The sequence below is a fragment of the Capricornis sumatraensis genome, chromosome 7 (genome assembly GCF_032405125.1).
Source record: "Capricornis sumatraensis isolate serow.1 chromosome 7, serow.2, whole genome shotgun sequence".
Classification (NCBI taxonomy): Eukaryota; Metazoa; Chordata; class Mammalia; order Artiodactyla; family Bovidae; genus Capricornis; species Capricornis sumatraensis.
The window spans coordinates 103863458-103886076 of NC_091075.1; the positions used below are offsets into that span (position 1 = coordinate 103863458).

General features: G+C 37.4%; 1 protein-coding gene across 1 annotated transcript in view; it reads left to right on the plus strand.

Annotated features, from left to right (window-relative positions):
* The first annotated feature begins 519 nt into the window (after positions 1–519).
* The window catches only part of PTPN13 (protein tyrosine phosphatase non-receptor type 13), a 223528-nt gene continuing 201428 nt past the window's right edge, over positions 520–22619 (plus strand). The window contains exon 1 of the mRNA XM_068975016.1: positions 520–600. Coding sequence (XP_068831117.1) covers positions 520–600 — 81 coding nt within the window. The remainder of the gene's footprint in view (positions 601–22619) is intronic.

The window sequence follows — 22619 nt, forward strand, 5'->3', positions numbered from 1 at the left end:
TGTTTCTCATTTCTGTAAATGATTGTGGACATGGTGTGGTTAGAGGCCGCCCAGAAGAATGTGTATATGTGAGGGTTCGAAGAAGAGGGGGTGGGGTGGTGGGGAACAGAGTGCAGAGGGACGGACACTGCCTGATGCAAGCTCTTTTATTGCTCTTCTCCGCGTTCTGGAGTTAACCACCCCTCTCCCCGCCCCCGCCTTTGCTCATTGCAAGATGCTGTAGTACCGAAAGCGGGGAAGCTAAAGTTTGGTAGAGGCAAGGAAGTTTTCACGAAGTTTAATTTCCCTGTATGGTTAAGTATATTGGAGAAGGATGAACTGGGAGAAATATTACCACTAAAATAGATTTACAGCAATACAGTTTTCGTTGGCCTTGCCCAGAGATGATAGACTCCTCCACGCACTGGGGCAGCTCATCTGTTCGACAGCCTGTGTCATTTTCGTTTAATTGTATCTTTGAAACAACAAACGCGGTGACTTCATAGGGAGCTTCCTGGAGCTGAGTTTACCTGTCAGAAAATGGGGCAATCGGGTTTGTTTTCAAGGCGGGGACCTAAACAAAATGTAGGACACCTGATCTGTGGGTTGACTGGCGCGCAGGTAACTAATTAAAATGATTTTAGAATTTAGATCTACAGAGGTTACTAAAGGATTGGGGGGACAGGAGGAGGAAAGAAGTTGTTGTGTTTTGAAACAAGCCTTGGTATTTTCCCAAATTCTTGATGACTGGGTTGGCAGGATCAACGTGAAAACTTGCTTCATGCTCATTGCTCGCTTGTGTTGTGCTATGTTACAGATTATTTTTTGTGTTGTTATCATCAGCATCAGTAAGTTCTTGTATGTATTGATTCAGTAAATTCGTACAGAAGCCAATGGACTGCTTTACGGTCCAGTTTTAGGTTTAGTTTACCTTTTTCATAATAACTTTGTGTTCTAACTTTGATGTTCTAGCGGCTTTGTGGGAGTATGTGTCGGGGAGATGGCAGAATGGAAGCAGGAATTAAATAGAAAAAACATCTAGGTTAGTTATTAAGAAAAGGAACTAATTTGTAGTGTGTTTCACTTTTACAAGAACTTATTTTTTAGCTCTTATGTAGTTTGTCTTGGATTAACATTTGTTCCACCAAAACTTGTACTTGCATGAGAAGCTCACTTATTTTTAGGAAAGTGATTACCAGCATTTTAAAATATTTATAGATAGCTTTTCATGTCACAAGTAACACACATACACAAACCATAAAAACCAGTGTCAATTGCAAGGATGGACTTAGATACTATGATGGGATCAAAAGTTTTAAAACCTACATTATTTTTTCTGGAGGCATGCCTCAAATGAAAAGTGAATGTGAAAATTAGCTAATCAGTTGTTTTTAGTAAATGATAGATATCAGTCTTGAATGGAATTTTTGTTTTGTTTTGTTTTTTAATTAAGAAGAACAGGTCAAATCCTTGCTTTATTCTACTTTAGTAGGTCAAGGATGGGATGAGGAACATTGTAACTTCTTCCGTATCAGTTGAGTATGTATTTTTTCAGCTCATCTTATTGCCCAGGCCAGACTTCCTAGCGAAGGGATTACTGGGGATAAGCCCCTGCTGCTGCTTCCTTTTTTATTATTTTTGGACAAGAGTTTATAATTTTCAAATAAACTACAAAACACTTTTGTGGTGCAACTAAATTGTAATTAATACCAATTGAACTCGAAAGGAAACACTGTTATACCTCAAGCCTGTGCATCTAGGAGTTATCTCCTGTCAACATTTTCTTATTTTGGAATATGCTTTGGGAGAAGTCTGTGCCATGAATTAGAAGAGTGAGTTGAAGGTTTTCTTCTGTCAGGCCTCTGATGTAACCAAGTGTGACTCATTTGAGTTGATGTCTCTTTGCAAGGCTGGGGCCTGAAAAAGGAGAAAGGATATCTGGTCTCAGGACTGAAAAGTTAGTGCTGATGGGGAAGGGTGAGGGTCTCTTGCGCTCTTTCACATTTTTTCCACTGACAGCTTTTCTTAATTTGAAACTTAAGAACAACCCAGGAACTGCATTTAAAAAGCTTTTAATGAGCAAATTATTATAGAACATTAAATGGTCGAAGTTAAATTAAAAGTTACATAGTGTAAATTTGTTTGTTGTTGCCCAGGAAATCCCATGACAGACTCACTTGTAGGTACCTCACATCAAAACTGTGGTCTGTAATTAACAGACTTAAAGGAGGAACTTAAAGGTTGCAGGGGGAAGGATGGGGGAAGGGGTGATTAGGGAGTTTGGGATGGACATGTACACGTGCTATATTTAAAATGGATAACCAACATGGTTCTACTGTGTAACACAGGGAATTCTGCTCAATGTTGTGTGGCAGCCTGGATAGGTGGGGAGTTTGGGAGAGAATGGATACATGTATTTGTATGGCTGAGTCCCTTTGCTTTCCACCTGAAACTACCACAACATGGTTAATTGGCTGTACTCCAATACAAAATAAAAAGTTAAAAGAAAAAAAAAAAACTGGTCTGTAAACTGCTCTATGAGGAAGAGTTCCAGTAATCCTGTGAGTCTAGGGGGCAAAATGAAAACCCCTGTCTTATTCCTGTTTAGTGTCATGCCCTGTGACTACGCAGCCTGTATGGAGGCTGGATGACAGTAGCTAATAGCTTGTGAGGCAGTACGAGACCAGTTGTTTAACTTCTTAAGGCCGAAGGACAGCAACTCTTGTATGGTCTAGTGCAGAGGCTGGTGGAGAGTTGAACCACAGATGCACATGTTTTTTTCCCCAGGGTTTGCTTAAGAAATACAGGAACTGGTCTAAGCACCTGTTTAAGGATGTTTGCCTTAGCCTGTGCTCCACCACTGAATCCTGCTTTTTCTTTATTTTTCTTTCTTTGATTCCAGTATGAGACTTTATTGAAACAGACTTCCTCAGAGAGAATTCTGCTGTAGTGTAAAGAATGTGGACTTTACTGTTTGAGAAACATGTGTCCAAATCCTTAGGAACATCTTTATTTTCCACATCTGTAATTTAATAATACCTACCTCTCATAGTATTTTGAGAATGAAATTAATAATAATATATAAAGGTGGCAAGTACAAATTGACAGTAGTTTATTTCCTCCATTTTTAATCTCTTTTACATATTTGAAAACATTCAGTAATAGCAAAACTTATGATGTACACCCAAATTGTTCCTGAATGTTTAGAACATGTAACTCACCGTAGTCCTCAGGGTGAGCTTGAATCTGGGTTGCTGAAAGGTCCTCTTGGCTACCAGCAAATAAACGTCTTTGGTTGTATACTGCATCTGTGCTTAATAAACAGTTTCTTATTTTCTTTTTAGTTTAGTGATTCTCTGGCTGCCTGATAGAATCACCTGGGTGGCTTTTAAAAATCTTAATGCCCAGGACTCAATTCAGACCAATTAAACGAGAATCTTTGGGGTTAAGACCCAGACATACATATTTTTGGAAGCTCCCTAAGAAATTACAATGTGGAGCCAACTTGTGAACCAATATTCTAGTCCTCTCTAGAAGGTTAGCATAGAAAATTCGATTCTCACAAATGTAGCACCAATATTGTTATATTATGTACTTTCCTCTACATAAATCACAAGAATTTAAAGAAAATAAACTTGCATCTTCTGTGACTGTACCCATCTACAGGCTTTTTACTATTTGAATCAGAATGTAAGGTATAAATACTTCCCGCCTGTTCCTTGAAGCTGTGCATGTTGTTAAATTTAAATTAATTTAATTAGGTATCATTTAAAGTTCAGTTCCTTATTTCACTGAAGAATTTTTTTAAACCATTTTATTGAGGTATAGTTGACTTACAATGTTGTGTTTAGTTTCTGCTGTCTAGCAGAGTGACTCAGTTGTATATATATTTTCCATTTTTTTCCCATTATGGTTTATCACGAATACAAAGTATCATTCCTTGTTGTTTATCCATCCTATAATAGTTTGCATCTGCTAATCCTAAACTCCCTCCCCTCACTAACCAAATTTTAAGGACTCAGTAGCTACTTTTGGCTCAGTAGCCGCTGTATTGAACAGCTCGGCTATGGAACATTTCTGTCATCACAGAAAGTTCTGTATTACCTAGAGATTTTAAAATTTATATTCCAGTTTCTCCTTTGAAATGAGATGTATAGAGTCATTTCTGTCAGATTTATAATTGAAAGTATATATAGTATTATTTTTGATAGTTTTTTAAGGAGAAATACCACATTTTTGATGCTTATATTTCGTCTTTCTTAGGTTTCTTGTGCCTAGTTGTGAGGTTTTCTTTCTCCAAGTTAACTGAGAGGAGGAACTTGAGTGTCCTTATGTTTGTCATTTATATCAGTATGCTCCGAATCTAAACAGATTCAGGAAACAGAGAAATTCATCAATTCAGACTAAGTGCTGGAATTTGACTCAAGGTTTTTCTTTCTGGAGGAGGCTCTTTTTTTTTCTTTTGCAAATGAAGTCTGTTTGTTGTCATATGATATGATTGAATTTTCCAACAGAAAATCATCTTTAGTTTTAACATGAACATGCACCAGAGACTTTTTCTTCCCACAAGAAAGCATCCCCTTTAACAAAAACGAGGTTCCTAAGCAGTTTGAGATGTTTGAAAGCTAACACTACGTCATCAGTTTCAGTGGTATTTGTCACTTGTTAATTACTGAGGCGCAACTTAGAGGAAACTGCGCTCCTAGTTCATCTCAGCTGCACACCGCCCCGCCTCCCCCCCCCCCACCCCCCCGCACTGTAAAAAAAACCAAAAGTCAGTTTTCCTTATTGGCTTGGGGTTTTAGACACTTTTTCTAGAAAAATGTAATTTCTAAAATAAGCATTTAAACTATTAAGGGATTATTTATTTTAGGTCTTTGTGTAGTCAGATACCTCTCTGGAATATATAGTGTTGAAGTGAAGAAATAATCAGTATTTTGACCCAGGAGTTTCCCTTATCATAATATTTTGAATGATAAATTTATTCCCTCAGAGTCTTTCATATTCTTGACTTTGAGGTATAATTTCATAGGATTATTTGAATGCAGTATTGATTAAAGTCATTTTTCACAGAGTCTATTTTGATTTTACTCTCATGGCTAGTTTCTAGAAGTGAAGGAATGAACTTCAGACAATGATTCAGATGTAACGTATATCAATTTTCTAGCTACTGTATGAAAATTTACAGAAGCTAAAATGTATCCTTGTAGCTGTACTTCATGAAAGCTGAAATAGATGTTTTATTTAAAAAAAACTGATCAGCTATACTTGAGTTTAAAAAAATAAAAACATTTTAGATTAAAAAACTGATAAAAATTTTAAAATATATAATAAATATAATTTAGGAGTGCTTGATTATCAAATGTAAACTGTCTAAAACTGTTCTGTGGTTATATACCATTCAGTTGAGTTCAGTCAGAGCTTTGAAATTCTGGCAGTGCTTTGAGGTATATAAAAATAAATAATAAGTAGGATATGTTATTACTTAATACATGGCAGTATTGCTATTTCAGTTATAATTCAAGTCAACACATACTTCAGTGTTCATTGTTACATAATTCTTACAAAGAAATCTAGACTGTATTGTTTTCCATTATTAAAATTTAATGGAAATTTTCAGTTTTTAAATAAAAGAAAATATATTAATGTGATCACATATACTTATGTAACTAAAGACAAAGCAGAGCTATATTTTTTAAAAAAATAATTCATCTAAATCTTTCTGTTTGTGCTTAAAGACTTTGTCTAAATTCAAAGGTATTTTAAGGCTGTATTGAGGTCCTGAGGTTTAACTTAAAAATAGATGATATTGTTCCACCTAAAGGGATTTTAAAGAATCACTGTTGATGGACCAAGCCAGTTGAGTGTTTCCTAACAGCAACAGTGATGAATCTGGAGTAATAACCTTATTGTGATGACCTGCTCCCTTTTTAGTTCTATATTCAGCAAGTGTACATTGAGTACAGTAAGTGTACACGACATAAAGTTCAGTAAGTGCCTCTGCCAGGCACTCTGCTAGCCACTGGTGATACACAGAGATCACATTTCAAGGCAGCAGATAAGTGGAATAGTCTGTGCCCACATATATTTGATCATCTGCGATCACGGCAAGTAAACCAGCCTGTTGACAGGATATATTGACACAGAAGAGTTGTGAAGATAAAAATGATATGTGCAAACCATACAAACATCTGCAGTCTTAGCTGCAGTTGGGCGCGGTGTTGACCATCCCGCTTTGACTTAGAAAGAGTATAGCACAGAATTTCGAGCCACGGACGCTGGAGCCAAGCTGCCTGGAGTTTAGTTGCTGACTCTGATATACAGGCTCTATGGCCTTGTGCAAATTTTTGCTTTTTTTCCGTCTACAAAATAAGGATTATAGCTAAGCCTCTTTTATAGGTTTGTGGTAAGGATTAAATGATTAATTCATTGAAACATGTAAAGCAACAAAGCAGTACCTAATACATGTCGTTGTTCAGTCACTAAGTCATGTCCGGCTCGGCACCCTCATGGCCTGCAGCGCAGCAGGCTCCATGGGGTTCTCAGCTAATGCATATGGGTATTTAATAAATATTAGATTATTATTTTTGATATACATACATTTTACTTATAAGTGTTTTTTTAAAACACTGGGTAAAGGTAATACATGAACTTAAATGTGTTTTTTTGTTTCAGTGTTCATGGCCCTGCTTGTTCCTTGGGTTACGTGTTTCCGTTTCTTCCGCTCACTACTTGGACTTGATATATGTTATCTGTGCCTAAGTTTCACACGCTTCATGGAACTTGTGAAAATAAATGTCATTCTCTTCAAACTACTCTTTTTTTTGCCATGCCTTGTAGCTTGTGAGATCTTAGTTTCTTGACCAGGGATTGAACTTGGGCCGTGCAAGTGAAAGCACAGAGTCGTAATCATGGATCACCATGGAAGTCTGTAAACTACTCACTTTTAGAATCCTACATCTCCTGTTTTGGAGTTACTTTTTAGATCATGTGACATGTGGCATATGTCTTCTTTGAGAACGGATTTGATTCAGTTAAATAATACATTCATATTCTAGTAAGGTGAATGATTAAGGAGGATTTACTAATTTCAATTAAATTGGAAAATGATTGTAAAGTAAATGGAGCAATTTTTAAAATGAGACTGTAAACATGATTAGAAAGGAGAGTCCCAGAAATGTCTCTGATAATACTGTGTTTGAAGCCAAAGGTATCTATCCTCCCAAAGTGTCTATTTTGAAAGTTAACACTCTCAAGATATGTAAACTGTTCAGTCACGCAAACAGAGATATTGCTGCAGTCCGTGGAGTCACAAAGAGTTGGACACAACTTAGTGACTGAACAACATGTTGTTATGCTCTTAGGAGTAAGCATTTTGTAACATAATGTAAAATTCTTGAGTAAGTATTACTGGACATTTATCCTGTTACTGTGTGCACTTTTAGACCCTTTAATATTCTAATGTACCTTATGAATCTCCAAGATAATAACATATACAGTTATCCCTTACTGTTCTCCAGGGGATTGATTCCAGGACCCATAGGAATATAAAAGCTGTGACTAGTCAAGTCCCTTGTGTAAAATGGCATAGTATTTGCATATTACCTATGCAAATCCTCCCACATACTCTAAATCATCTCTAAATTACTTATCATATCTAATACAATGTAAGTACTGTGTAAATCATTGTAAATACTATATAAATCTTATGTGAATGGTTGCCAGCATGCAGCAAATTCAAATTTTGCTTTCTGGAACTTTCTGAAATGTTTTTCCCCCCAAATATTTTCCATCTGAGGTTGGTTGAATCTGTGGTTGTGGAACCTGTGGTTACAGATGGTCAACTGTTTATCATTTTCATTTCTTTGACAATTTAACTGCAGAATTTGTAATGCATCTCTTGTAACAGGGGAATTGATTTGGGAAATATTCTGTGTGCTTGCCCTATCCAAAACCACTGCAATGAATTGTTTTGCTTCTTCTAATTAGAAATTGCATTGGGTTGCTAGTACAGAACCCTGGCATAACAGGGCCTAAAGAAGATTGGGATTTTTTTTTTTCTGTAACATAAAATCTTGGCATAGTACTCCAGAGCTGCCGGATAACTGTTTCAAGAAATAGCAATGAACCCAGACATCTTTTTTTCCTTCTCTACCTCCTTATAACATGGCTTTCATCCTCACGATGCCCTCTTGGTGACAAAATGGCTGCTAGCATTCTATTAAAAATGTTGTCCTTCTAGTTAGACAAAATATGGAAGAAATGGAGAAAATGGCAAAAATAACAAAAGATGAGCGTGCCTGCCAGCTGAGTCAGATCTTTTCAAAAACTTTTCTTGAATTCCTTACCCAATGCTATACATCACGGGATGCTGGGAATTGTTTTTTGCTGGGCACTTGGCTGTCCCCAACCTGACAACTGAAGAGAGTAGATATTGGGGATTCAATTATTGTTTTCTTCAGATTTCCTGACACCTGATCTCCATTTGTTTCCAGCTTAATGGTATTTGGTTGTAGTAGGTATGGATAAATTATAGGTCCTATGCTAGGTTTTGGGGTGAATACTGGACTTGGTTTTACTGACTTATCACTTGATAGCTAACATATCTATTATGTTAATTAAAGTGCCTTGACCTAGAAAATAATTAAAAACTGGATTTACTGTCTGTGGAGGCTAGTTCACAGAGATTGTTTAGTATTTTATACTTTGTGTGGTTTGATACTTAATTCCTTGTAATAAATATGAATCATTCACACAATTTTCATTATTTAACCTACCATTGAAATATTAAACTGAGTTACTGATAACCTTTAACAGGACAAAATTAATATATTTATGTTCATTCTCAAATGTTTAGCTTTTGTGAAAACTAAATCTAGGCTGTGTCATAATTTGCTGTTCACATTCAAACAAGTTTGGAAGCATAGTATAGTGGAAAGAGCACAGATTTTAAATTTACGTAGTCCTTGGTATGTATTTTAGATCTTTTAGTAATTAGAGTCATTTTGGATAAGTGATTTATCCAATCTCTTTGATATATAAAATGGAAATAATATCTACCTCAGGAAGTTCCATGAGTTTTATTCCTGAGTCATTACATATATAAATTGGTTGGGCACAGCCCATTGATTCAGTTAATAAGAATTCTTTACCTTTCACCACACTTTTCATCTGTATATATTGGACAAAATAGCAAACTAGGAAATATGATTCATTATATGGAGAAAAAAGCATGGCTTATCTCTTTATCCATGCAGGTTTTAGCCTCAGAAGTATGTTTTGATTAGGTCACTGACTATGCTTTGGTTATCAGATGTATTCCGAGTAAGATCTTTTTAGACATAGTAACTACACATTGGTCACTTTAAAGCTAAAATGATTGACATCTTAAGGGAAATAAAATGGGCAAACCTGCCATGTCCCCTTGAATATGTGAAAACTATGAAAACTGGCAGAAAAAATACCCACAGAATTATTTGACGATAGTTAAAATAGCAGCAATTTAAAATGTTTTACAAGTAATGTAAATTTTTGTTGTAATGGTCTTTTGTTTCTTAACTAAACTAATTATACAGCTGTAAAGCATTTGACTGACTACTCTGTGTTTGGAATTATTTTTGGTGTATTGAGGAATGGGCTTCCCTAGTGGCTTAGTGGTAAATAATCTCCCTGCCAGTGCAGGAGACACAGGTTTGATTCCTGGATTTGGAAGAACCCCTGGAAAAGAAAGTGGCAACCCACTTCAGTATTCTTGCCTGGAAAATACCATGGACAGAGGAGCCTGGTGGGCTACAGTCTCAAAAGAGTCAGCCATGACTTAGCGACTTAAACAACAACAGCATTGAGAAATACTAAAAAAGGAAAGGAAAATGGCTCCTACCAAAAAAATTAAAATCCAGGTTAAAAAAAAAAAAACAAATAATAAAGATAGGAAACCATTATATTACAAAACGATCAATACAGTACAAGTTTTAAGAAAGTGTGGCTCAGTCAAAGGATTCACTTGGGTAGAGATTGATCTGTTTTGGAGACACTGTTATTATCTGGGAGCAAGCATGGTGTATCATTTGTTGTTGTTAAGTTGCTAAGTCATGTCCGACTCTTGTGACCGCATGGACTGTAGCCCACCAGGCTCCTCTGTCCATGAAATTCTCCAGGCAAGAATACTGGAGTGAATTGCCATTTCCTCTTCCAAGGGATCTTCCTGACCTACTCACTAGATAATTTTAATAGTGAAAATCATTTGTAACTTTCAGTTTAAGGTTAGAAGTAATGATCTTATTAAGGTACGATCATTAAGAATAGTTTATGACCCACTCTCCACTCCATTCTTAGTGCATTTAAAAATTGTCCTTTGGTTTGGTTGACAGCTGTGTTTACAGAGCCCCAAACTCTTGGTGACTGCTAACAAAGTTTCTTTTCTTCTCCTTTGAATTGACTCTTTCAGTAGGCTTGCATGCCTTGTATGTGGTGCTGTAGAAGGGAGATAAGAGAAGTCCAAAATTTCTAAATTTTAGTTTACCATACAGTTTTAAAATTCGTTTGCAATATAAATTGATTGACATTTGCTTTATTTGGAGAAGTGAAATTTATATTCTGGAGTTCTTTGAAACATAAAATCTCTATTCACCCTTTCCCTTAACTGTTTTCACAGCTTTTTTTTTCCCCCCACTTAAGAATTTCATAGCATTCTCATGCAAATAGTTAGATGATCATATAGTTTTTCACTCAGTGAAAAGTTTTGTTGCTCCACAAGCTTTAATTACAGTAGCAGGTAAAGTGTGTTTTATTAATTTTAGGTATCTTATTTTTCAGAGTAGGCAAAACATGCATATTGAACAAGATTGAAAAGTACAAACATTAAAAAGTCAGTCATCTTTCTAGTCCTGTCTCCAGGTCCCCTCTTGGGGTGCTTTGCTGTAACCTTCATTTTTAGTAATGTCATCAGAGCCAGGAGGAAACATTATATACCAAACTAATAGTTTAGTTTTCCTTAATGGGAAGCTTTATGTGTACCCTCTGAGTATGCTAAAAAGTTCTGTGCTTTTGAAAATAATTTATAGAAAGTCTTCCTTTTTTATATATTTAATGGTTCACTTTTATTTTTTTTATTTTCTCCCTGCCCCCAATTACCTCATTAGTCAAACATGTCTCACATTTTTGACCTGTTCATCTCCATTCTTTTGTTACCAGTTAGAAATCTATTAGTAGTAAAAGCGAAGTTGAATGTTTTACCATTAATATACTGTTTTGTTTGTTAAGTTGGACATTTTCTTCTAACTGAGGTTGATAAATATTTGGTACAGCTGAAGTTGGATTGTTTTGCCGTTGAAGGGCAACTTAAATGTATTTTGGTTCTTTTATGGAGTATTGAGTTACAAAGAAACCCTAGTATATAGAAATGTTTGGTATATAGAAATTCACTTACTCTTCTGGTTTTCTTGAGTAATGCATGAAAACCGAAGACTATATATGGACCGTATATGGACTTTTACTTTATACTAGAAGTTCAAATTTATTACCTGCTTAGACTGCATTGGTAGAAAAAGTAAGAGCATACTTTTCTGATAACATTGTTATCGCTCTTTGTAATTATGCTGTCTTTTATGTGTACCTTTTGAAACATAGGCAAAAGATAGGGTAGATTGTAGTTTCTAAACGCAAGCTGTATCTGAATTATCTTATGAGTTGGTTAAAATAAGCATTTTGGGATTTAAAACGTACTCACTCCACATACAGCTTTCCTAAAATTGGTAGAAAATAAATATGCTTTTTATTGTATCTTTTTAGGAATCCTAACTTCCCCCTTTGAAAAAAAACATTTTCACCATGCTTTTATACATTTGTTTTATAAGTTAAAAAATATAAGTTAATTTGTTGGGATAATGTTATACATACCCTTCAGTAGGTATCACTAGCCTCCATACCTGTAGGGACAAGAAAGGTCAGAGATAGTTGAGGGGGGGAGGAAGACAGTAATGAATGATAGATATTGTGATGAACGAAAGGGCTCAGACTGTAGCTAACGTGGACGTCTGCTCCCCACCTGGAGTCCTGCCCCATCTCCTTTTCTCCCAAGATTTTTATATGACAGTTCTCTAATTTGTGAAATTTTCCAATTTATAAATACTGGCACAATTTCACACTTTGGAAAATATGGTCTGGGCCATTGCTGTCCAGGAGAAACCTAAGTCTGCAGGCCAAATAAAGCCCATGGGCTACGGTATGCCCCCTGTGCCCTAGATTCTTTTAACAACCTTACACTTGTATGAACTTGCCATATTTTGTTTTGACATTTATTAAGGGATAATAATGATAATGCTTCCAGCTGTCTGCCTTGATTAATATTTCACTTTAGCATATTAGTTATATAAACATTGGATTTTTGCGTAAGAAGAAAGAATAAGACTGTTTTCTAAAATGCGTCAAGGACAATGTCTGTGTAAATGTATCAGAGACTTGGTTCTATGATGTTTCTTAGAAAAATTTAGTTCTCAATCTCTTTCTTTCTCAAAGTCTGTCCTTCTTCCTTTTGCCTGCCTGCACATCCAGTATCTTCGTGCTCTTCCCATGAATGTTCTTTTCATTTGCAAGAATTATGAAAGAAATCCTTCGTATAGAAACTCTGCAGAATGAAAATCATTCTCTGACTGACTTAAGCTGCACAAACTTCTAGACATTCTTCACTATAGCATTAAAATTCCATAGCCTTAGTACTATTTCTTTCAAATGTGCTTTTTAAACAGAAGAATGACTGCCTTTAAGGCAGGCAGTGAAAAGACTCACACAGAGGCAATCTAGGGGGGCAGGCTCGTAACCATGAAAGGTTTGACCCCAAGCCATCAGGAGGGATGGTTGAACTGAGATGCCGTTTACAGTGGCTCAGTACAGAGAAACGAGCATAATAAAGCAGCAAGACTTCCGCTTCTAGCCAAGATGCAGTAACAGGGACAAGATTCTGTCCACACCAGCTAAAAAACGAAGAAAATGTTGGAGACAACTGTTTTTAAGCCACTGGATGCCAGGCAGTGAAAGACAGTGATATCCACGAGAGAGAGAACTAAGGTGAACCTTCGGATTGCTCAGGTTACTAACTTGAGAGAGTTTCTAGGCTGTGGTGCAGGGTGGGAAACCAGGTGGAAAATGGTGTACACCCTGAATTCAGCACTTACTGCTGAAAGTCTGGGGAGACTAAGGCAACCAGAGTTAACAGGACAGCATAGTAAGGTGAGAACAGAGCAGAGAGAACCCCAGAAGGGTTCCTGCAGAGGGGCCTCTTTGAGTGCCCAGCTGAGTACTCTAAACACATGCATGTGAGGAAACTGACGGACTGTAGAGGAGCCACACAGAAGGAAGAAAAGGAGCAGTGCTTGTGGGTGCTGGCGGGGCTGGGAATAGTGCCTGTTCCCACAGACCAGACTGGAAGGCCTCAGGGTTCATAGGGTGTTAGATAGGGTACACAGAAGAACGCACCCCACCAAACGAGCCCTAGACCTGCATTCTCTGGGCCAGACTAACACATCTTAAAAGTTAGACCTGAAAGGATCAAATTTACAAGTTTTCAAGTAATTTAACTTCATCCCTAAGTAAGACTCAAGAATATGTCTAAATACATTCAGTATCCAGCAAGATGAAATTCACAATATTTGGCATTCAATCAAAAATTTCCAGGCTTGTAAAGAAGCAGGAAAATATGACCTGTAATGACAAAGTAAATAGATTAGACTGCACACAGAGGTTAGAATTGACCCAGAGGTTAGAATAGCAGAAAAGTACATTAAAGTAGTTTTTATAACTGTATTCCATATGTGCAAAAGTTAGTAGGAACACACTGAACTTCTCAATATGAAAACTAGAATGTCTGAGATGAAAAATACAGGGATGGGATTAATGGCAGATTAAACATTAACAACCTAGATAGCATATTGAAAAGCAGAGACATTACTTTGCCAACAAAGGTCCGTCTAGTTAAGGCTATGATTTTTCCAGTGGTCATGTATGGATGTGAGAGTTGGACTATGAAGAAAGCTGAGCGCCAAAGAATTGATGCTTTTGAACTGTGGTGTTGGAGAAGACTCTTGAGAGTCCCTTGGACTGCAAGGAGATCCAACCAGTCCATTCTAAAGGAGGCCAGCCCTGGGTGTTCTTTGGAAGGAATGATGCTAAAGCTGAAACTCCAGTACTTTGGCCACCTCATGTGAAGAGATAACTCATTGGAAAAGACTCTGATGCTGGGAGGGATTGGGGGCAGGAGGAGAAGGGGACGACAGAGGATGAGATGGCTGGATGGCATCACTGACTTGATGGACATGAGTTTGAGTGAACTCCGGGATTTGGTGATGGACAGGGAGGCCTGGTGTGCTGCGATTCATGGGGTCGCAAAGAGTCGGACACAATTGAGTGACTGAACTGAACTGAACTGAAACATTACAGAAGAAAAGATTAGTAAACTTGAAGACAAAACCAGTATAAAAATCATTCGAAGTGAAACACAAAAAGGAAAATAGTTTTTAAATTAACAGAGCATCAATTGTGAGAAAACTTGAGGTGGGCTAATATACATGAAATATGAGTCCCTAAAGGAGAGAAGGCCATGATGAAAAAGACACTTGAATAACTTATGGCTGAAACTTCCAAATTTGATGAAAGCTATACACATGCAGGTTCAGAATCTTAATGAACCCCAAGCATAAGGAACATGAAGAAAATTGCACCAAGGCACATCATATTCAAACTGTTCAAAACATGAGAAAGAGGCAGTGTTAAAAGCAGCCAGAGAAGCAAAGAGGAATAAGGATAAGTGTTGACAATATATTTCTTGTTAGAGACAATGCAGAGAGGAAGACAGGTGTAGCAGTGTCTTTAAAGTATCGAAAGAAACTGTCAACCTAGAATTCTCTCCTCAATGAAAATCTTTGAAAATTGAGGTTAAATAAAGACTTTTTTCGGAGATAAAATAGCTGAAAGAATTCATCACCAGCAGATCAAAGAATGAAGTTCCCCAGGCAGAGGGCAAGTGATACCAAATGGATAAAAAATAAAATACTAACGACACTGGTAAATATATATGATATTTTTCCTGTTATTTAAATATGTTTTAAAGGTAATCTATAAAAGGCTGAGAAAAGTAGATTCATAGGCCCATTCTGTATAAGAATCCCCAAATGCAAAAATGAAATAATAATGGCTAACATATTTTGGCCACTTACTATGGGCAAGAAGTTTTATATCATTTTTCATTTAATCCATCTGACAGTCCTTTAACTAAGTCCCATTGTTGTTACCTTGAGGAAAGTAGCTTGTTAGGAGGCTGAAATAACTTGTCCAGGATCACACAACTGTTAAATGAATGAGCAGGAACTTAAATTCATTCTGACTCTAAAGCCTAGATGCTTCACCGTTTTCCTACACTGCCTTCCCAGGGAAGGAGCAAAGAGTAGAGAACATGTGATCACAGGTCAAAGAGGATGAGGAAGGAGTTAAGGAGGAAGGAATAAAGAGGCGGGAGTTTGGCAGATTTCATCAATTCTTTATGTATGAATCACCGATTATTTCTAGTTAGATGGTCAAGGCTACTGAAGGTGGCATTTTTCTTAAATTTTATTTATTGATTCATGTGGCTGCATCAGGTCTTAGTTGCAGCAGGCAGGCTCTTCATTGTGACCCGCAGGCTTCTCTCTAGCTGGCAGGCAGGCTCAGTAGTTGTGTGCTGGACTAGTTGCTCCACAGCATGTAGGATCTTAGTTCCCTGAGCAGGGATTGAACCTGGGTCCCCTGCACTGACAGGTGAATTCTTAACCACTGGACCACCAGGGAAGCCCTAAGGTGGCACTTTTAACTCTAATATTTTTTTAATGTAAGATTTACACAGATGTAGGAGCCAGTGAGTTCAGATGTCTTGTTTTTAGCTTCACATAGTTCAGAATGTGCCCTCTGGAGTTACGGAAGGGAGGGGATGAACCTCCCTGTTCAGGCAGCCAGCTCTTGCATCACTTCAAGTAGCTCTCACCAGTTGGCTGGGGTACAGGCCCAAGTTATTTAAATAAATTTTCTCTTTCATTTTTAAATAACAGTTGTAGTATTTTAACACTTTACTTGCAAGGTCAGCTAGCCAGAAGAAAAACTAATTTGATTTGTGCTAGTAATAACAGTGATTAGGTCACAGGGGAATGGTTTAAAAATGCCTATGGATAAAGATTGGTACTTTTTAATGTGCTTTTACTATGTGTAGTAAACTTTTTTAAAAAGAGGTAATTTATTTTAAACAAAATAACAATGTAGTATGGAGTATGGCTGTAGTATGGAGGTTGCAGTATGAGATTTCCCTGGTGGCTCAGACAGTAAGGAATCTGCCTGCTATGTGGGAGACCTGGGTTCAATCCCTGGGTTGGGATGATCCCCTGGAGAAGGGAATGGCTATCCACTCCAGTATTCTTGCCTGGAGAATTTCATGAACAGAGGAGCCTAGCCAGCTGTAGTCCATGGGGTCTCAAAGAGTTGGACATGACTGAGCAACTAACATTTTCACTTTTTTCAACATGGAAGTTAAATACATGTAAAAGTAAAATGCATGGGTTTGGCCCACAGGTTGAGAGTGGGACAATGAAAGACAGTTGACCCTGGAAGAACACAAGTTTAAACAGCATAGGTCTACTTATATGCAGATTTTTTCCAGCAATGTTATAGCGCTGTGTGATCTGTGGTTGGTTGAGTCTGTGGGTATGGGGGAACCACATATATGAAAGGTTGACTGTAAGTTATACACTGATTTTCAACTGCATGGAAGATCAGTGCCCCTAACCCCTGTGTTGTTTGAGGGTCTGTATACATTGTGACTTCTTATGAAATGGTATAATATCATGTGAAGATAGACTGGGATAAGTCAAAGATGTGTACTATAAACTATATAGCAGAGATTAAAATGACAAAAAGTTATAGCTAAAAGCTAGCAAAAGAGATAAAATGGAATCATGAAAACTGTTGTTAATCCAAAAGCAAGAAAAGAAAAAAAAGGTGAGAGGGAAAACAGACGGGACACATTTTTTAAAAATAGCAAAATAATAAATCCAACTATATTAATCACATTGAATGTAAATAGTTAAAACACCCCAGTTAAAAGGCAGAGCTTGTCATATTGCTACAATCTGGTCTTGATTTTTAAATCCAATCTTAACTGATTAAAGGATGGGAATTCCCTGAGGGGTCAGTGGTTAGGGCTTGGCACATTCACTGCTGTGGCCTGGGTTCAGTCCCTAGTCAGGGAACTAAGATCCTGTAAGTTGTGCAGTGTAGCAAAAAATAAATAAATAAAAGGATGGAAAGATATACCATGTTAATACTGATTAAAAGAAAATTGGCTATATTAATATCAGACAGAGTACTTCTCAGGACAAAGAATGTTACCAGGTTGAAAAAAATACCATTTCATAATGACAACAGGATCCATTCATTAAGAAAATATAACAGTTCTAAACGTTTATGCACCTAATAACAGAACTTCCAAATACTCAAAGCAAAATCAGAACAAGTGAAAATTGACAAACCCACAACGGTAGCTACAGATCAATATGTCTCTTTCAGAAGCTGACAAAATTAGTACAGATATACCTTGGAGATATTGTGGGCCCAATTTCAGAGCACCACAATAAAGTGAACCACACAATTTTTTTTGGTTTTCCAAACGTTATGTTTACACTAACTGTAGTCTACTAAAAGCAATAGGATTATATCTTTAAAAACAATGCACTTATCTTAATTAAAAAATAATGAACTTACTTGATACAGGATTGCCCAAAAGTTTCAATTTGTAAAAATTCAAAATCTGAAGTATAATAAGTAAAACAAGGCTCAATAAAGTGAGGTGTGCCTGTAGAACATCAGTAAAATACAGAAGACTCTAACAACATAATCAACTAGCTTAACTTTTATAGAGCACACCACCCAAGAACAGGAGAACCAACACATTCTTTTCAAGTGCACATAGAATAATCACCAAGATGGTTCGTATTCTGGGTCACAAAACAAGTTTTAATGCATTTAAATTTATTCAGGTCATAAAATGTCTGGGAAATTCTCAAGAAGTTGAAAACTAACACACTTCTAGATAATCCATGGCTCAAAGAGGAAATGAGAAAGCATATTATTTGGGATAAAAACGATGACACAGTATATAACAATCCATGGCATGTAAGCTCCTAAAGCAAAACTTGGGGGAAATTTTATAGCATTCAATACCAACCACAGAAAAGAAAATATGTCTCACACCAGGTTTCTCAGAAAAAGAAGCAAAGTAATAAATAGGAGTACACTAAGTAGAAAAAAGGAAAGTATGAAGGTGAGAGGAAAAATCAAACAAAACAGAAAGGAAAAAAAGGATTGAAAATCAGTGAAACTTAAAGTTGGTTCTTCGAAAAAAACCAGTTAAATGTATAAACTTCTAGCCAGACTGATCAGGAAAAAGAGAAGACACTAACTACTGATGTAAGGAATGAGAGAGGTGACATTGCAACAGATTCTGCACTTAATGAAAGAATAATAAATGAATATTATTGATGATTTTATGCCAGAAAATTCAACAACTTGAAAGGGACAATGAAATCTACTGAAATATAGGCCCTCTCAAACCTTATTATTGGATAGGCCCAGAAGTTCTTTCAGGTAAAAAAAAAAAAAAATGACCACGATACATTTCTTTTGTGCTTTCCTGGAGAAATTAAAATTTAAAACCTCCCAAGAGTAATGTCTTCAGATAACTCTATTTTACTTTTACCTAAGCAGTTCTTTAGAAAGCTTGGAATAGTACTTACATGGATTTTTTCCCTTACAAATGATGATTTATTTAAAAATGCTAAACATAAGGTGGGGGTTTTCCAGGTGGCTCAGTGGGTAAAGAATCCACCTTCAGTGCAGCAGACGCTGGTTCAATCCCTGGCTTGGGAAGCTCCCCTGGAGGAGGAAATGACAACCCACTCCAGTATCCTTGCCTGGTGAATCCCGTGGACAGAGGAACCTGGCTGACTACAGTCCACAGGGTCACAAAGAGTCAGACACGACTGAAGTGGCTGAGCACACATGCAGACATAAGGTAGAAGGTTCAAAGTTTTGTTCAGTGGCTCAGTCATGCATTTTATAAGGTTCGTGGGGTGGTTTTGTTTTTTCAGCCTGCTGTTCATCTGAATATTATCTCGAATCCTGAAGGCTTATACTCCAGTATTTACCATAAATATAGCTGCCACAATTCCAGATATTGCCTGTAGATACATCACTGGCTGATGTGTTGGGCGTTCCCACGATCAACCCAAGTTCCATACTGTGTTCGGATAGCTCACAGGACTCCACAGAATAGATTGATCACAGCAAAAGGGTGCAAAGCAAAATCCACAAAGGGGAAAAAGGCAATGAGACAAAGCCTGAAGGAAACCAGGGGCAAACTTCTAAGAGTCCGCCCTCTCCCAAGGGAATCACACAGGATCCATTAGTTTTAAGAGTTGCTTATTGTTGCAATATTGCAAATTTCTTTTCACACACGAGTCTTTGTCTACACTATTATATGGTTGATTTTCCAAATTGATACTCTTTTTCGAAAAGGGTCACCTTATTTACCATAAGAACTTTCATCTTTTCTCAGTGAAGTTATTCTTTTTTGGTTTGACATTTATGAATTTCCTTCATGTTTGACAGAATGCTTCTGCCATGGTCAATTAAATAGTCAATTCAAGTGAAAAACCAGTTGGAATTATCGGATAAATGTAATCAGTTTGGGATTTTACAGTGGAACAAAAGTCATCATAACTCATTTCCTAATATGACGGTTGTAGTATGTTGTTAGGTGCTCAGGCGTGTCCAACTCTTTGTGAACCCGTGGACTGTAGGCCTCCAGGCTCCTCTGTCTATGGGATTTTCCAGGCAAGAATCCTGGAGTGGGTTGCCATTCCCTTCTCTGGGGTATCTTCCCTACCCAGGGATTGAACTCAAGTTTCCTGCATTGCAGGTACTGTCTGAGCCACCATTCCTGACCATGTGCTATGTTGGCCATGGATTGAAACAGAACAGTCCTTTAATGAAGAAGGAAATTCCAATAAGGGATTGTTGATTTTGGAAATGCCTCTGACAATAGACTGCTAAAATGTAGGTGTAGGTTTAAGAAAGTTGAAACGTTCTTCATAAACAGACTTTAAAATTATTCACTTTTAAATGAAGAAAGAAATCTGTTAGGAATATAATTGCACTGCTTACTTAAGACTTAATTACTTGTGGAAGTAAGAGATTGTCATCCAGTTTCTTATTCACTAACAAGTTCGAATATCCTACTGAACTACATGTTAATGCTAACATATATTTTAGTTGTTGTTCAGTCTCCAAGTTGTGTCTAGCTCTTTGCAACCCCATGGACTGCAGCCCGCCAGGCTTCCCTATCCTTCACTATCTCCCAGAGTTTGCTCAAACTAAAGTTCATTGAGTCAGTGATGCCATCCAACTCACTCATCCTCTGTCACCTGCTTTTCCTTCTGTCCTCAATCTTTCCCAGCATCAGGGTCTTTTCCAATGAGTTGGCTCTTTGCATCAGGTGGTCAAAGTATTGGAACTTCAGCTTCAGTATCAGTCCTTCCAATGAATATTCAGGGTTGATTTCCTTTAAGGTTGATTGGTTTGATCTCCTTGCTGTCCAAAGGACTGGTCCACATGAAAAAACATTTTTCAATATCAGTTAATGACATGATTAATAATAAAAGTTATTAAACTTACCTAAATAGGAGAAATTCTAAAACCAGAATGGCCAATATTTACTTTAAAAAAGTAAATAAAACTCAGTTCCTCTTGTGCACTGGCCACATTTCAAGGGCTCAGTGGTCACGTGTGGCAGTTGACTTTATCATACTGGAAAGCACAAATGTAAGATATAGCCATCACAGAAAGTTCTGCTGGACAGCACTGTGCTAAACAAAATAGAGGAACCAATAGAGGTCTTGAAACTTAACAGATATAGTCAAGATATATTTTGAAAGTAGGGCTAATAGGATTTTCTAACTGATTGGATATGGGATATGAGGGAAAGATGGAAGTCAGGTGACTCCAAAGATTGTGGCCTGAGTAATTGGCTCAGTTCCATTTCAAAATGGGAATGCGGGAGGAGAGGTTTAGTAGATGAAATTCAGTTTTTGATTTGATAAATAACATGGCTGTATAAGAGTCGGACATGACTGAGTGACTGAACTGAACTGATACCTATTAGAGAGAGTGTAAGATGAAGATCGTGGAATTTGGCAACATGGACATTAATGCCCTTAAAATTTCTTTTCAAAATACTTCTTTATTCTTTGCCCTGTGATAATTAAGTCTGTGTACTTTTCCTAAAATGAGAATACAATCGTTTGTGTGTAAATTACATCCAGTTTAAGACGGTTGAACATATTTATCAACTTAATATCTTAAGTCTCAGCTTAAATGATAGTAAAGAAATTAAAATGTTAAAGGGCTTCCTAGGCGGTGCTAGTGATAAAGAACCCGCCTACTAATGGAGGAGATGTAAGAGACATGGGTTCCATCCCTGGATCGGGAAGATTCCCTGGAGGAGGGCACAGCAACCTACTCCAGTGTTCTTGCCTGGAGAATCCCATGGACAGAGGAACCTGGCGGGCTGCAGTCCATATGGCCAGCTACAGTCCATAGGGTCCCAAAGAGCTGGACATGACTAAAGCAACTAAGCACATATGCACAATAAAGAGAACAGATGAAGGGGCATCTGTTTCTAGAAAAAGTTAAAATTTTAAAAAATGATCCTTGGAGCAAAGGCACCTGAGGAAGCAAAGTAGAAGAAATCAAGCTCAGAAAATGAGCAGGATAGAAAAGTGAAAGTGAAAGTCGCTCAGTCGTGTCCGACTCTTTGCGACCCCACGGACTGTACAGTCCGTGGAATTCTCCAGGCCAGAATACTGGAGTGGGTAGCCTTTCCCTTCTCCAGGAGATCTTCCCAACCCAGGGATCAAACCAATGTCTTCTACATTGTGGGCAGATTCTTCACCAGCTGAGCCACAAGGGAAGCCCAAGAATACTAGAGTGGGTAGCCCATCCCTTCTCCAGGGATCTTCCCGACCCAGGAATTGAACCAGGGTCTCCTGCATTGCAGGTGGATTCTTTACCAGCTGAGCTATGTAGATAGAAATATAGAAAAGGGTAGACCCATTTTTTTCCCAGTGAACCCTGGAGATACCTAGGCTCAGAAACATTAGGCATGAAGGGGGAAGCAGAAGTACAATGTGTGATAGAAACAACGATGGGAACTGAAAGATTTAATATGTATTATTAGTGCTTCAGGTTATGTAATTCTGTTATTATTTGAATCAATGAAGATTCAAAGTGTACATAGTATATCATTTTTTTCTGCCTAGAGTTTCCAAAGCATTAAATGAAAATTCAAGATGCCCCATTGCCTTGACCATGCACTCCTTCTATGCTGAACCCCTATTTTACTTTAATTTTGAGGAGGGAAACCCAGATACATGTCTTACATAATTAGGAGGGAGTGGCGGGAATTCCAGTGTGACATTAAATATGGAGGAGCCGCTTTCAGGTTCTTCCTCTCCCATTTCTTTACCTTTGCCTTGGACACAAGGGGTAATTAGGAAGAATTACCTCTTACC